Genomic DNA, 17,565 nt, shown 5'->3' with positions numbered 1-17,565 from the left:
GGAATTCAAATCATTAGTGGTTATAGCACAGTTTGATTACAATCACTAGAGGCTATTAAAAAGTAAATTGCAATTATTAGTTTGAAAACTTTGAGACAAATTCCATTACATAAGGTTGATGAGTTCATATCGAGCTATTTTATTTGAATACTTGTTATCGGGCCCTCAATGTTGTCAACGTGTTTTTTTTTCTGCCAATAAGCTAGTGGAGTGGCACGGGCAATTGATTGCGTGTCATTAGGTATTGGTTTACTTCTGACCAAAAAGTGACTCATTAGACTGGCCCAGGTAGACTTCATCAGTTCAATCAATGTTCTGCGCATAGTTAATAAACTAGTTGACACGTGTACCAAAGATATATAGACAAATGGAATGGATTAGTATTATCCTATGGTTATATTTATATTGAATCATAAGTTTACAGTAATAAAGTAAGTATGAAAAGAAAATGCGATAAATTTATCTACTAAAAAATTGTATGCTAAAAAAACACCTGTAAGACATTAGAAAACTATAAAACAGTTAAAACAAGAATTTAGGTAAAAAAAATAAAGACAGGCTTGTAGATAGATCTGTGTTTTAAAATGTTCATTCCATTACATTTACGTGTGAGTTGCAATTTAGAAACTTTTTGTACTTAACAAAATTGATGCTTTCAAACGTGCATTTTATAGGCAATATATGGCTATGTTGTTGTTGTTTTTTTATTTTAAGTTAATTTGATCTCTTCTGCCATCTCGTCCAGTCTACCGCCACATTTCATAATCGGTAGAGCTTTTGTTGGGACGGCTACAACTGTTGACCGTGTATGTGAAACACTGATTTATTGCGCTAAAAATAGATTCTGCTGCCGTAAAAACCACGTGCTCTTCTGTAGAGCGTAAACAAATCATCTTTTCCCAATCAGCCAATACGTATCAAGAACACCTTTCCCCTGAAAAATAAATACTTTGTAGTGACATTTAGCATTTGTGTGGTGTTGTACAAAACAAACGAGGTGTCAGGTATACGTAACCGTCTGGGTCAACTATAGCAACAGGGTATCTTACTTTCTTATTTTAGACCGGACGAATTAAGTCTCATTAATATCACAACACTTACACGTCTTACATTGCAAACGTACGATCTATTAGGCAGCCAGTAGCGATATGTCTTACATTGCAGACATACAATCTATTTGGCAGCCAGTAGCGATATGTTTTACAGTACAAACATACGATTTATTAGGCAGCCAGTAGCGATATGTCTTACATTGCAGACATACAATCTATTAGGCAGCCAGTAGCGATATGTCTTACAGTACAAACACACGATCTATTCCAGAAGGGTTACCTTTATAAAGATCTCACCACGAGATACCACATCAAAGCCTGGATCACGTGAGAGTATGGCACCAGACGAGGCTGAAAGATGGACCCTCAGTGCTGAAAATACATGTTGGACGTTGTTTCTACACTAGATAGGGCAGCAAGTCGTTGATACATCACACAGCCCCAAATGATACATCACACAGCCTTAAATGATACATCACACAGCCCCAAATGATACATCACACAGCCCCAAATGATACATCACACAGCCTTAAATGATACATCACACAGCCTTAAATGATACATCACACAGCCCCAACTCTTCAAGTCGATGATACATCACACAGCCCCAAATGATACATCACACAGCCTTAAATGATACATCACACAGCCCCAAATGATACATCACACAGCCCCAAATGATACATCACACAGCCCCAAATGATACATCACACAGCCTTAAATGATACATCACACAGCCCCAAATGATACATCACACAGCCCCAAATGATACATCACACAGCCTTAAATGATACATCACACAGCCTTAAATGATACATCACACAGCCCCAACTCTTCAAGTCGATGATACATCACACAGCCCCAAATGATACATCACACAGCCTTAAATGATACATCACACAGCCCCAAATGATACATCACACAGCCCCAAATGATACATCACACAGCCTTAAATGATACATCACACAGCCCCAAATGATACATCACACAGCCTTAAATGATACATCACACAGCCCCAAATGATACATCACACAGCCCCAAATATTACATCACACAGCCCCAAATATTACATCACACAGCCTTAAATGATACATCACACAGCCCCAAATGATACATCACACAGCCCCAAATGATACATCACACAGCCCCAAATGATACATCACGCAGACTATTCAACACTCGAATTAATCACTTACTTATGTGGAATTATCATTTTTCTCTATTTATTTTGCTATATTTTGCTATTTTTTGCCTTGGTGTCACCCCCCTAAATGGTTCACCCGGTGCGTTCCGCACCCCTCGCCCCCGCCCCCCTCGCTACACCACTGCCCAAACATAAACGATTGTCCCAAGGGGAATTAACCACTACGAAAATGAGGTTTAAAGTAGACAGGCAATAAATTATAAACAGTAAGAAGATATTTCATCATTTTGCTTGTATGCTCTTCGGTTGGTTATTTGGAATCAGAATTAGAGAGAAGATCATGGCAATTCGAGTATGTTTTGATATGATTAAGTTTTAAACGTTCAATGTTTATACCTTCGCTATAAGACAACATTCTGGACGCCATGTTGACCGTGTCTCCAAATAGACAGTACCTCGGCATCTTAATCCCAATGATTCCAGTTACCACAGTGCCTAGGGAGCACGAAGAATTATGTACACGTAAAAAAGCCTTTCTCTTTCTGTCTGTCTGTCTGTCTGTCTGTCTGTCTGTCTGTCTGTCTGTCTGTCTGTCTGTCTGTCTGTCTGTCTGTCTGTCTGTCTGTCTGTCTGTCTGTCTGTCTGTCTGTCTGTCTGTCTGTCTGTCTGTCTGTCTGTCTGTCTGTCTGTCTGTCTGTCTGTCTGTCTGTCTGTCTGTCTGTCTGTCTGTCTGTCTGTCTGTCTGTCTGTCTGTCTGTCTGTCTGTCTGTCTGTCTGTCTGTCTGTCTGTCTGTCTGTCTGTCTGTCTGTCTGTCTGTCTGTCTGTCTGTCTGTCTGTCTGTCTGTCTGTCTGTCTGTCTGTCTGTCTGTCTGTCTGTCTGTCTGTCTGTCTGTCTGTCTGTCTGTCTGTCTGTCTGTCTGTCTGTCTGTCTGTCTGTCTGTCTGTCTGTCTGTCTGTCTGTCTGTCTGTCTGTCTGTCTGTCTGTCTGTCTGTCTGTCTGTCTGTCTGTCTGTCTGTCTGTCTGTCTGTCTGTCTGTCTGTCTGTCTGTCTAATGTGTGTGTGAGTGTGTGTACGTGTGTGTGTCTGTGTGTATGCGCGTACGAGTTTATAGAATGGGTTAAATGAGCACTTGTCTCAACACTTCTTTAATTAAAAAGTTAATGTGTCTGTTAGTCTAGTCGATTCCCTACGTAATGAACTATTGATTCTGATTTCGATTCAGATGTAAAATGAATTACTGTGGCAGCTTAAAAAACCCAACTAAATTAAGAGAACAAAATTTCTAACAGACTGGTCATTGGCGTGGACATGAACTTGTCATGGGATGTGGTTTAGATATTAATTAGAAGTTGCCAAAAACTAAAACCACCCCATGTAAAACTCACCAGTACACATCCCAAACTTGAGTCTTATGGGTAGTGTAGGCAGGTGGTCTACGGTTAGCTGACTCGTCAATTCTAACAACCCCAATGCCATGTTGGCTATTTCTACAATATGAGCGTTTCCATTTCTTAAAGGGACGCCAGACACCACCAGGTATTGGTCTCCTGCAGACAAAGATGTGGTTGGAGTTGGGTTGGAGAGGGTTGGCACTGGGCCTAAGATAACACAAAGATGTGGTTGTAGTTGGGTTGGAGAGGGTTGGCACTGGGCCTAAGATAACACAAAGATGTGGTTGTAGTTGGGTTGGAGAGGGTTGTCACTGGGCTGAAGATAACACAAAGATGTGGTTGTAGTTGGGTTGGAGAGGGTTGGCACTGGGCCGAAGATAACACAAAGATGTGGTTGTAGTTGGGTTGGAGAGGGTTGTCACTGGGCTGAAGATAACACAAAGATGTGGTTGTAGTTGGGTTGGAGAGGGTTGGCACTGGGCCGATGATAACACAAAGATGTGGTTGTAGTTGGGTTGGAGAGGGTTGGCACTGGGCCGATGATAACACAAAGATGTGGTTGTAGTTGGGTTGGAGAGGGTTGTCACTGGGCTGAAGATAACACAAAGATGTGGTTGTAGTTGGGTTGGAGAGGGTTGGCACTGGGCCGATGATAACACAAAGATGTGGTTGTAGTTGGGTTGGAGAGGGTTGGCACTGGGCCGATGATAACACAAAGATGTGGTTGTAGTTGGGTTGGAGAGGGTTGGCACTGGGCCGATGATAACACAAAGATGTGGTTGTAGTTGGGTTGGAGAGGGTTGGAACTGGGCCGAAGATAACACAAAGATGTGGTTGGAGTTGGGTTGGAGAGGGTTGATACTGGGCATACAAAATAAAATTACCTATCGTAAATACAACTATCTACGTTATGTTTGCCAATACCGATTACTAAATCAACAATTGTTGCCTGATGCACTTGCATAGTTTCTCCCCCTGCATCGAATGAAGCTCTATGTATTTTGCTATTTTTGCCTTGGTGTCACCCCCCCCCCCTAAGTGGTGTCACCTCCCCCCCCCCTCCCCTCGCTACGCCACTGACTGGTAATTTAAATCCTGTGTTTGGAAATAAAAGAATTAATTCTGTCTACTTTTTATGCTGGTGAAGAATCAAAGAAATACGACTCCTATTCACTAGAACTGCAACAGAGGCTTATTAAGCAATTCAACAATACCTGTAGGCTCACTTACATTTAACAATAATCCAACAGTACTATAACTCCCTCTTGCACTACAAGAAAATCTGGCTATGTCATCTGTTGTTTCAATATTTAACTAGTTAAATAGGGCTACATACCAACTGTTTCAATATTTAACTAGTTAAATAGGCCTTCATACCAACTGTTTCAATATTTAACTAGTTAAATAGGCCTACATACCAACTGTTTCAATATTTAACTAGTTAAATAGGCCTACATACCAACTGTTTCAATGTTTAACAAGTTAAATAGGCCTACTACATACCAACTGTTTCAATGTTTAACAAGTTAAATAGGCCTACTACATACCAACTGTTTCAATGTTTAACAAGTTAAATAGGCCTACAAACCAACTGTTTTAACGTTTAACTATTTAACTATTTAAATATGCCTACAAACCAACTGTTTTAACGTTTAACTATTTAACTATTTAAATATGCCTACATACCAACTGTTTTAACATTTAACTATTTAACTATTTAAATATGCCTACATACCAACTGTTTTAACATTTAACTATTTAACTATTTAAATATGCCTACATACCAACTGTTTTAACGTTTAACTATTTAACTATTTAAATATGCCTACATACCAACTGTTTTAACATTTAACTATTTAAATATGCCTACATACCAACTGTTTTAACGTTTACCTATTTAACTATTTAAATATGCCTACATACCAACTGTTTTAACGTTTAACAAGTTAAATACCCACCAACTGTTTCAACTTTTAGCACGTCATATTTGTTGATCTCGTCGTCCATCAAATCAAAGAGACGATTAATAAAATAGATGATATCGACGCCATGGCTGATCCTGCTGAGCTCTTCAAAGTCTGCCAGACCAGAGAAACAGACAGTGGCGGAATCAAAACTTTCTGGGTCAACGTGACCCCCTTTCAAAAGTCTGGGGAAATATCAAGTCAAGAGAAACCTTAGGTCATTGGAAATATCAAGTCAAGAGAAACCTTAGGTCATGGGAAATATCAAGTCAAGAGAAACCTAAGGTCATGGGAAATATCAAGTCAAGAGAAACCTAAAACACCTGGAGACAACATGGTACTGACCTTCCATGCCACCACGACCATATTACCCCCCCCCCCCACACACACAAAGTACGCTGTACCTGTGAGACGCATGAGACTAACTCCCCCCCACCCAACCCCCACCGCCATATTACCCCCCCCCCCACACACACACAAAGTACGCTGTACCTGTGAGACACATGAGACTAACTCCCCCCACCGCCATATTACCCCCCACACACCCACACATAAAGTACGCTGTACCTAGAGGCCACAGAAGGTGGGTACATCTCTTTGACCAATGTCGTGTTCCGTCTCTGCTCGCGACTTAAGTGCTTCAGTCGAACCGTCAGTTTGCTTGAATAATCCTTGACCCTGATATGTATATATATATATATATATATATATATATATATATATATATATATATATATATATATATATATATATATATATATGTTATAGACTTGTTATTGGATCTGAGCTGAGAGAGATACCTCTGTTATACACTTGTCATTGAATTAGAACTAAAACTAAAAGCTACAGATAACTCTGCTATATAGTGACTTTTAGATAGAGCTTAGACCACACTATTCCTTCATTTGCAGAGGTTATAGAAATAGCTGAACTCTATATCATCTGCCCATGAAACGTTGTGTTCGCTTGTTAAAAACTTTCTGTTAATAAATTTTATATAGACAACGAAGTCAAACAATCTTCAAAATGTTTTGAAAGATACGTCTCTAAGTGACTTTAAAGTCACGACCGAGATGATAAAACCAAACCTGTGTGAGCCTGAGGGTCAAGATGATAAAACCAAACCTGTTTGTGAGCCTGAGGGTCAAGATGATAAAACCAAACCTGTTTGTGAGCCTTAGGGTCAAGATGATAAAACCAAACCTGTTTGTGAGCCTTAGGGTCAAGATGATAAAACCAAACCTGTTTGTGAGCCTTAGGGTCAAGATGATAAAACCAAACCTGTTTGTGAGCCTGAGGGTCAAGATGATAAAACCAAACCTGTTTGTGAGCCTGAGGGTCAAGATGATAAAACCAAACCTGTTTGTGAGCCTGAGGGTCAAGATGATAAAACCAAACCTGTTTGTGAGCCTGAGGGTCAAGATGATAAAACCAAACCTGTTTGTGAGCCTGAGGGTCAAGATGATAAAACCAAACCTGTTTGTGAGCCTGAGGGTCAAGATGATAAAACCAAACCTGTTTGTGAGCCTGAGGGTCAAGATGATAAAACCAAACCTGTTTGTGAGCCTGAGGGTCAAGATGATAAAACCAAACCTGTTTGTGAGCCTGGGGGTCAAGATGATAAAACCAAACCTGTTTGTGAGTCTGAGGGTCAAGATGATAAAGAGAGGGTAAAAGAAGAACTCGGCGACCATCATTGAAGCGCTGAACACTGTGGTTTTCTGTTGTGTGGACGAGGAATCTGAAGTGTGGTATTTGATCTCATCACCAACCTCATTCTGTCGAGATACAAAGTTCAGCTAGTGCATTCACGCGTTGGGGTGGGAAGTGGAAGGGGAAGTACGACACCAGAGACAAACTTATATAGAGTTTACTTCTAATTTAATTTTATCGGGGTGGGGGGGGGGGGGGGCTACATCTACTCTAACTGATTTTATGGAAGGGGGTGGGGCTACATCTACTTTAACTAATTTTATCTCTACTTTATCTAATTTTTACAAATATATCTACCCTAGGGCCAGAGGCGTAGCGAGGTCGGGTGTCACCCGGTGCGGCACTTAATTGTGTCACCCCCCAGAGGCGTAGCGACCCTTCCCGGGGACAAACTTTCAAATTTGCACACCCCCCCCCCTCAAACTTTCGATTTGCACCCCCCCCCCCCTCAAGTTTCCGATTTGCGCCCCCCCCCCCAAACTACTTTCGATTTGCACCCCCCCCCCCCTCAAGTTTTTCTCTATATATTTTGCTATTTTGTGCCTAGGTGTCATCCCCCTAAATGGTGTCACCCGGTGCGGTCCGCCCCCCCCCCCCGCCCCCCCCCCTTGCTACGCCTCTGCCTAGGCCTGAACAAAAGGAGGCGGAGACATTTATCTAGACCCGCCAAGGGAGCGGATACTTCGACTGATCCTTGTCGGTATAATACTATTTCACTAACAGTTAAAACACCGTTAATTTAACAACTAAAACATCCAGTCCTGGTAATAGTACATATTTCAAATATTTTTCCAGTCCAGTTGTTTGCTCAAATATCCCGGTCTGCACGCCGTGGAGAAAGTCGATGTACTCGCTCATGTTGCCCACCTACCTGCACGCCGTGGAGAAAGTCTATGTACTCGCTCATGTTGCCCACCTACCTGCACGCCGTGGAGAAAGTCTATGTACTCGCTCATGTTGCCCACCTACCTGCACGCCATGGAGAAAGTCGCTGTACTCGCTCATGTTGCCCACCTACCTGCACGCCGTGGAGAAAGTCTATGTACTCGCTCATGTTGCCCACCTACCTGGAGAAAGTCTATGTACTCGCTCATGTTGCCCACCTACCTGGAGAAAGTCTATGTACTCGCTCATGTTGCCCACCTACCTGCACGCCGTGGAGAAAGTCGATGTACTCGCTCATGTTGCCCACCTACCTGCACGCCGTGGAGAAAGTCGATGTACTCGCTCATGTTGCCCACCTACCTGCACGCCGTGGAGAAAGTCTATGTACTCGCTCATGTTGCCCACCTACCTGGAGAAAGTCTATGTACTCGCTCATGTTGCCCACCTACCTGGAGAAAGTCTATGTACTCGCTCATGTTGCCCACCTACCTGCACGCCGTGGAGAAAGTCTATGTACTCGCTCATGTTGCCCACCTACCTGGAGAAAGTCTATGTACTCGCTCATGTTGCCCACCTACCTGGAGAAAGTCTATGTACTCGCTCATGTTGCCCACCTACCTGCACGCCGTGGAGAAAGTCGATGTACTCGCTCATGTTGCCCACCTACCTGCACGCCGTGGAGAAAGTCGATGTACTCGCTCATGTTGCCCACCTACCTGCACGCCATGGAGAAAGTCTATGTACTCGCTCATGTTGCCCACCTACCTGCACGCCATGGAGAAAGTCTATGTACTCGCTCATGTTGCCCACCTACCTGCACGCCATGGAGAAAGTCTATGTACTCGCTCATGTTGCCCACCTACCTGCACGCCGTGGAGAAAGTCTATGTACTCGCTCATGTTGCCCACCTACCTGCACGCCATGGAGAAAGTCTATGTACTCGCTCATGTTGCCCACCTACCTGCACGCCGTGGAGAAAGTCTATGTACTCGCTCATGTTGCCCACCTACCTGCACGCCGTGGAGAAAGTCGATGTACTCGCTCATGTTGCCCACCTACCTGGAGAAAGTCTATGTACTCGCTCATGTTGCCCACCTACCTGCACGCCGTGGAGAAAGTCGATGTACTCGCTCATGTCTCATGTTGCCCACCTACCTGCACGCCGTGGAGAAAGTCGATGTACTCGCTCATGTTGCCCACCTACCTGCACGCCGTGGAGAAAGTCGATGTACTCGCTCATGTTGCCCACCCAGGCTCTAGCGGCATCCACGCTGCTTTGGTTCCCCCCAGACAGTGCGGACGTGCCGTTGCTGTTGATTAGCTGACGGAACTCGTTAATTGCGTTGGTAATTAGTGAGATCTCATCTTCCTGGACACGGGCGTGGACGAGGTCCGAGAACTCTGCAGCCACCGCCAGAGCCGAGCGGCCAGTGATGACGTAATGCATGTAGCTGCCCAGCCCCTCAAAGCTCCCTGACCCTGCAGGTAGATAAACGTTCTCACAGTGTGACGTCATTCACAGGGTGACTTCCTGCAAACTTTACATGTGTGTGTGTGTGCGTGTGTGTGTGTGAGAGAGAGAGAGAGAGAGAGAGAGACAGAGAGAGTTTAGGTCCCGGCGCAAGGCCATTCAATCTAACGTTTTACCCTACTAGATACTGAATAAGTAATTCAACTAAATTTAGGGGCAACTAACTGCAACAACAAAAAGACATGAAGGTGTAGCTATCTACCCGGTGAGATGGTGATCGCGAATAATGTCAACAACTAATAACAAATCTTAGAGCAATGATATCAAATCTAACAAGCGCTTTCAAAAGCCAATAAGGAAAAAAGAAAACAAAAACCTTGTTTCTTCAGTTATTAGTAAAAGTCTTGGTGGCTAAAGTATATTTACAAGACTCCTTGGTTGACCCACTCATGGTAAGGTGGTCATAATTTATTTGATTTGTTTAGCTTAAATGTAAAGAAAACAATTATTACATTTTCATGACCTTTTCAAACCTGACGGTTCACAGTGAATTTTGAGGCCAACACTATGCCCAGACGCCTTTACTACCCCTAACGTAAGTCAGGTACCTATCTGAGCTGGGTGGACTCAAGAACGTTCTACTGACATGAACCGGGTATTTGAAAAAAATATTTACACTTGGTATTTTACTCGGTATATGCATGTCTTTCACAAGATTATAATATTTCACATTTGGTATAGGCTTGTCTTTCCCTATGTAGATTATAGTATTTAACATATTTGGTATAGGCATGTCTTTCACTATGTAGAGCATACTATTTAACATATTTTGATTCAATAAGTTCACACCATTCAAATTAATGAAATCTAATGATAAGCTTGGGTATTGAGGCGAAGTTTAAAATGTAACGGCAACATAAGGTAAGCTATTTGACTAACTTGTGATGTTATTATAGTATCACGCAGCTATTTGACTAACTTGTGATGTTATTATAGTATCACGCAGCTATTTGACTAACTTGTGATGTTATTATAGTATCACGCAGCTATTTGACTAACTTGTGATGTTATTATAGTATCACGCAGCTATTTGACTGACTTGTGATGTTATTATAGTATCACGCAGCTATTTGACTGACTTGTGATGTTATTATAGTACCACGCAGCTATTTGACTGTCTTGTGATGTTATTATAGTACCACGCAGCTATTTGACTGACCTTTTGTAAAGAATATGGCACCAGCAGCTCTTTCTAGCCCTGCGTTTTCTGTAGCAAAAGTGAGGGACTGGAAGGCTACCACGTCGTCCCAGAAAGTGCCCAGTGTGACCGAGTTGGTGAGTTGAATGAGCCACTGGATGAGCAGGCTTGTCTGGTTGCTGCAAGTATGGACTTCATGACTTCATGCTTGCAGACAGCACAAACATGTGTTCATTGGTATAGATCGAGGTCCTGCACACACACACACACAGACACAGACACACACATACACACACAGACACACACATATTCACACACACAAACACACACACATTTACATACACACGCCGGATCTTTCATAGAGCATGTCCCAGGTGGCAGCTAACCAGGTATGATGTGTATAGGGGAATGCCCGCCAGATATGATGTGTATAGGGCAGGGGTTCCCAACCTTTTTTCACTCTAGAGCACATTCTAAAATATCGGTAGCGTGGCGAGCACCACCTATTTTAAATCGACAAACTCCTTCCATAACTTGTCATTTTCCCATAATTTATTTTCTTATTTTCTTATAGTCATAATGTATTAATAAATAATAAATAAAAATGTTTCAAAATAATAAAATTATTTGGCATTTTTTCAATTTGCATACACATAGAGACATGTATTTATAAAACGTAAAGAAAGAAAACAAAACACATAAATACAAAGAAAACTTTTAATTAAAAAATATAATAAATTCAATGTGATCTTTGTCATTGCATTTCATCAGTAGCGTAGCGAGGGGGGGGGGGGGGGGACATATGTCCCCGGGCGCCGACCTTAGGGGGGGCGCCAAATTGAAAGTTTGAGGGGGGGGGTGCAAATGAAAAGTTCGAGGGGGGGGGTGCAAATCGAAAGTTTGAGGGGGGGGTGCAAATGAAAAGTTCGAGGGGGGGGGGGTGCAAATCGAAAATTTGCTCCCAAGGGGGCGCCAAATTGAAAGTATGTCCCGGGAAGGGTCGCTACGCCTCTGCATTTCATTCACTAGAGCTTCATAATTAGGAGCGTAAGACGATAATCCTGTTAGCAGACAATCATAAAGGTTCTCATCGGTGAGTCGAGGTCTATATCTTGATTTTATTAAGTTCATGTTTGAAAACAATAATTCGCATAAATATGTCGAACCGAAAAATGATTAAATTTTATATGCCGCTTTTTTCAACAATGGGAACTTTTCTCTATCCATTGTCTGGCTCGCCGCTAGACAAATTGGGACAAGTATCGAACATATTTAATAAACCTAGGCAGTCAAAAAACAAATTAAAACTGTAACAAATGAATAAAAATAAATAATATTTTAAAATAATGTTTATGAAAAAAATTCGGTCTCTGTCGAATAGTGAGAGGCGGGCACATACGAATCGTTCAGCGGGCGCCGTGGCGCCCGCGGGCACAGGGTTGGGAACCCCTGGTATAGGGGAATGCCCGCCAGATATGATGTGTATAGGGGAATGTCCGCCAAATATGATGTGTATAGGGGAATGCCCGCCAAATATGATGTGTATAGGGGAATGTCCGCCAAATATGATGTGTATAGGGGAATGCCCGCCAAATATGATGTGTATAGGGGGGGGGGGGTGAAATCCCCGGGGTGGACCGTGATTGGAAGCTGCTACTATCCCGAGAAGGGGATCACAGATGGCTGGACTCTGGGCTCACAACAGACATGACTGGTAACCGAGGAGCTGTTACTTAATTGCCGGAGTGGAAGAAAGCGATTTACCTCGCACTCAAGGGGTAGGTTTTATGCTGTCCAGCCAAGCACAAAAAGCAATAACGACATAGAAGCCCACAGAACAACAACGGTATAGAAGCCCACAGAACAACAACATAGAAGCCCACAGAACAACAACATAGAAGCCCACAGAACAACAACATAGAAGCCCACAGAACAACAACATAGAAGCCCACAGAACAACAACGGCATAGAAGCCCACAGAACAACAACGGTATAGAAGCCCACAGAACAACAACTTATAGAAGCCCACAGAACAACAACATAGAAGCCCACAGAACAACAACATAGAAGCCCACAGAACAACAACGGTATAGAAGCCCACAGAACAACAACATAGAAGCCCACAGAACAACAACATAAAAGCCCACAGAACAACGACGGTATAGTAGCCCACAGAACAACAACGGTATAGAAGCCCACAGAACAACAACGGTATAGAAGCCCACAGAACAACAACATAAAAGCCCACAGAACAACAACTTATAGAAGCCCACAGAACAACAACAGTGTTGCCGTGGTGTGTTGCCGTTGTATGTTGCCGTTGTGTGTTGCCGTTGTATGTTGTCGTTGTGTGTTGTCGTTATGTTGCCGTTGTGTGTTGTCGTTATGTTGCCGTTGTATGTTGCCGTTGTGTGTTGTCGTTATGTTGCCGTTGTGTGTTTCCGTTGTGTGTTGCCGTTGTGTGTTGTCGTTGTGTGTTGTCGTTATGTTGCCGTTGTGTGTTGTCGTTATGTTGCCGTTGTATGTTGCCATTGTATGTTGTTGTTGTGTGCTGTTGTTGTGTGTTGCCGTTGTGTGTTGCCGTTGTGTGTTGCCATTGTGTGTTGCCGCTGTGTGTTGCCGTTGTGTGTTGCCGTTGTGTGTTGCCATTGTATGTTGCCGTTGTATGTTGCCGTTGTGTGTTGTCGTTATATGTTGCCGTTGTATGTTGCCGTTGTATGTTGCCGTTGTATGTTGCCGTTGTGTGTTGCCGTTGTATGTTGCCGTTGTATGTTGCCGTTGTATGTTGCCGTTGTGTGTTGCCGTTGTATATTGTATTGATTTAATGCTGCGGTAGGATGCCCGTTCTGTATGCCAGCAAGTCCAATACTAGGCTAGAGTCTGACGCTCCAATACTAGGCTAGAGTCTGACGCTCCAATACTAGGCTACAGTCTGACGCTCCAATACTAGGCTAGAGTCTGACGCTCCAATACTAGGCTAGAGTCTGACGCTCCAATACTAGGCTAGAGTCTGACGCTCCAATACTAGGCTAGAGTCTGACGCTCCAATACTAGGCTAGAGTCTGACGCTCCAATACTAGGCTAGAGTCTGACGCTCCAATACTAGGCTAGAGTCTGACGCTCCAATACTAGGCTAGAGTCTGACGCTCCAATACTAGGCTAGAGTCTGACGCTCCAATACTAGGCTAGAGTCTGACGCTCCAATACTAGGCTAGAGTCTGACGCTCCAATACTAGGCTAGAGTCTGACGCTCCAATACTAGGCTAGAGTCTGACGCTCCAATACTAGGCTAGAGTCTGACGCTCCAATACTAGGCTAGAGTCTGACGCTCCAATACTAGGCTAGAGTCTGACGCTCCAATACTAGGCTAGAGTCTGACGCTCCAATACTAGGCTAGAGTCTGACGCTCCAATACTAGGCTAGAGTCTGACGCTCCAATACTAGGCTAGAGTCTGACGCTCCAATACTAGGCTAGAGTCTGACGCTCCAATACTAGGCTAGAGTCTGACGCTCCAATACTAGGCTAGAGTCTGACGCTCCAATACTAGGCTAGAGTCTGACGCTCCAATACTAGGCTAGAGTCTGACGCTCCAATACTAGGCTAGAGTCTGACGCTCCAATACTAGGCTAGAGTCTGACGCTCCAATACTAGGCTACAGTCTGACGCTCCAATACTAGGCTAGAGTCTGACGCTCCAATACTAGGCTAGAGTCTGACGCTCCAATACTAGGCTAGAGTCTGACGCTCCAATACTAGGCTAGAGTCTGACGCTCCAATACTAGGCTAGAGTCTGACGCTCCAATACTAGGCTAGAGTCTGACGCTCCAATACTAGGCTAGAGTCTGACGCTCCAATACTAGGCTAGAGTCTGACGCTCCAATACTAGGCTAGAGTCTGACGCTCCAATACTAGGCTAGAGTCTGACGCTCCAATACTAGGCTAGAGTCTGACGCTCCAATACTAGGCTAGAGTCTGACGCTCCAATACTAGGCTAGAGTCTGACGCTCCAATACTAGGCTAGAGTCTGACGCTCCAATACTAGGCTAGAGTCTGACGCTCCAATACTAGGCTAGAGTCTGACGCTCCAATACTAGGCTAGAGTCTGACGCTCCAATACTAGGCTAGAGTCTGACGCTCCAATACTAGGCTAGAGTCTGACGCTCCAATACTAGGCTAGAGTCTGACGCTCCAATACTAGGCTAGAGTCTGACGCTCCAATACTAGGCTAGAGTCTGACGCTCCAATACTAGGCTAGAGTCTGACGCTCCAATACTAGGCTAGAGTCTGACGCTCCAATACTAGGCTAGAGTCTGACGCTCCAATACTAGGCTAGAGTCTGACGCTCCAATACTAGGCTAGAGTCTGACGCTCCAATACTAGGCTAGAGTCTGACGCTCCAATACTAGGCTAGAGTCTGACGCTCCAATACTAGGCTAGAGTCTGACGCTCCAATACTAGGCTAGAGTCTGACGCTCCAATACTAGGCTAGAGTCTGACGCTCCAATACTAGGCTAGAGTCTGACGCTCCAATACTAGGCTAGAGTCTGACGCTCCAATACTAGGCTAGAGTCTGACGCTCCAATACTAGGCTAGAGTCTGACGCTCCAATACTAGGCTAGAGTCTGACGCATCTCATTAACCACCCAGATTAAAATTCTCCAGCAGCACACACATACTACCTGCTGTTGTGAGATGAAGTATGTTATTTGGTTGTATATGTAATTTCAACAGCGGATGCTATAGCAAGACTTAATTGTGCGTCCGGTCGCTCAGCCATGATTGAGTGTTTTTTTTTTTACAAAACTATTTCTTGGTTACGTTGTTAGTTTTGTTTTAAACTGTACATTGTATATCATCTTCTGAAGGAAATGTGCCTGGCTCATGATTGTTAAAAGAATGTTAATGTTGTGAATGTTCGCGAAGAATTGAATAAACTGCAATATCGAGGGAGTGGTAGGTTGAAGGGGGGGGGTCCGGATTTTTGTGACGATGCGTGACAGTAGGATTAAGGAGAGGGGGAGGTAAAAATCGTTTAAAAGCGTGACGTCATTTATGGAGGATGACATCAGCCAGGAGGAGTGAAACAACACTTGTAAGAAACAAAGGGGGCGGCGTGGTCGAGAGGGAGAGCGTATGACTGCCAACTCCTAAAACCCCGAGGTCGGACCTCAGGGTAGATGAGGCTCGTTAGCTGGGGACAGCAAACCATTTAGGAGAGAAAACGAATGATGTGTTGGTAAATGCTGTTTTTGGCTGGACAATAGCTATGGAAGCAGTTGGGAGTCAACATGCCATAAGGCACATGATAGATTCTTTTGACACGTAAATCTTTCTTATATTACAATCAAGGACGAATAAGAAAGGTAAATAAACAACCAAGAAAATAAGAAATAAAACATAATCTTTTTTGTAAAACATCAATTATAAGAAACAACACATTTATATGAAGTGAAACATCTATTATAAGAAACACACATATTTAGTGAAACAGAAATTAGACAAAACAACACATTTCAGAATTTGACCCAATAGCGGCCAAAGTGGAAATAATTCCAACTATTTACCTGTAATGTTCGACTACTGTAAATTCATCCACAACTTTGGTATCGATGTTGTAACGGAATTTACTCAATTCAAATTTAAATGTTTCTTTCTCAGGCACCACGCCATTCCACAATGGAACTTCGGTGGGCCACAAATCTAGCGCCTGCAGGCGATCGTCTACGTGTATTCTCGTCTGCAACATCTCATCCCGAGTGATGACGTCACCATTCGAGGATACAAACAGCGCCGATAAACCCCTCTCTAGTTGCAGCTGGTGCAGAAGGTCCTTGATTAACAGAGCTGACGCTATGCGGCTGTCCACGATGCTGTTCCTGTGCAGCAGCTGGACAGCCTGACAGACATCCACGATGTTCTGTGCCAGCAGGACGCAGGCAGGGATGAAGCCTGCAGACAGAATGAGCACCAGGAGGAAGTAGCGGCCCAGCGCCGTGCGGAAGTTGAGCGTCCGGTCCAGGAAACTTTGCTTCTTCTCACTCTCCCCGAACAGGGAGGAGGCGAGGGTTGTAGATGACCAGTGGGGAGATTTCACGTAGGATGAAAAGGAGGTAGAGTTCATGTTATCTTTTTTTTCTGACCGAAACTATTTCACGTAGGATGAAAAGGAGGTAGAGTTCATTGTATCTTTTTTTTCTGACCGAAACTATTTCACAAGGAAAGAAAAAGGGGTAGGATTCATTTTCATCGTTGTTTTTTTTTTCACAGCTTAACTATTTCAAGGAGGAAATTTGGAAGTTCATTCTACAATTTAAAAAAATTTCAATCCTACTTTAAGAAATTTGTGAATGTTTCAGCATGTGCAGCTAGCAGTATTGGGTCGTGAGTTCTATTCCACATGACAAGCATACAGCGACTTAAAGATGCCATTTATAATCAGACTACATGCTGGCCGTGTCTTCTAGTCAAATATAATCATACACAGTCGTTCAATATCAGGCAATCTTGGACAGTTTATTCCTAAAAAGGCGGACAAATGTATGTCCGGGGGGGGTGGGTGGGGAGTCTTCAGGAGCTTATCTAGCGCCCTCTTTCCCTCCGCGAAAGATGCCTGAAAGAAACTGTTCGATATTCAGAGCAATTTACTTTACACCGTTGTACGTCATTCACACTAACACACTACACACACCACATAGTATAACAAATACAATGTGCATTTTAAAATTAGATTATTTTAACGATACTA

General features: G+C 43.5%; 1 protein-coding gene across 1 annotated transcript; it reads right to left on the bottom strand.

Moving 5' to 3' along the window:
* Positions 1 to 550: 550 nt before the first annotated feature.
* On the bottom strand, positions 551 to 16,968 carry LOC131942644 (adenylate cyclase, germination specific). Its single transcript, XM_059302542.1, has 10 exons — positions 16,385 to 16,968; positions 10,842 to 10,999; positions 9,356 to 9,630; positions 7,186 to 7,331; positions 6,121 to 6,231; positions 5,548 to 5,738; positions 3,584 to 3,745; positions 2,593 to 2,691; positions 1,333 to 1,424; positions 551 to 934 (listed from the first exon to the last, which is right to left on the bottom strand). The coding sequence occupies exons 1-10, from the start codon at positions 16,939 to 16,941 to the stop codon at positions 890 to 892; spliced, it is 1,836 nt and encodes a 611-aa protein (XP_059158525.1). The 5' UTR covers positions 16,942 to 16,968; the 3' UTR covers positions 551 to 889.
* Positions 16,969 to 17,565: the final 597 nt, after the last annotated feature.

The sequence above is a fragment of the Physella acuta genome, unplaced genomic scaffold (genome assembly GCF_028476545.2).
Source record: "Physella acuta isolate Inbredline_101_S28 unplaced genomic scaffold, ASM2847654v3 ptg000416l, whole genome shotgun sequence".
Lineage (NCBI taxonomy): Eukaryota > Metazoa > Mollusca > Gastropoda > Physidae > Physella > Physella acuta.
Note: the sequence above shows the minus strand (reverse complement) of the source record. Positions and strands in the feature narration are given on the sequence as shown.

What these genes read in the sequence shown, in the direction of transcription:
- LOC131942644 (XM_059302542.1), bottom strand. Translation starts at nt 16,941, where the DNA reads ATGAACTCTACCTCCTTTTCATCCTACGTGAAATCTCCCCACTGGTCA. An exon ending in ACTTTCTCCACGGCGTGCAG is followed by an intron (nt 7,332 to 9,355) that starts GTAGGTGGGCAA and finishes GTATCTCGACAG; the next exon opens with AATGAGGTTGGTGATGAGAT. An exon ending in CCACCTTCTGTGGCCTCTAG is followed by an intron (nt 5,739 to 6,120) that starts GTACAGCGTACT and finishes ATATTTCCCCAG; the next exon opens with ACTTTTGAAAGGGGGTCACG.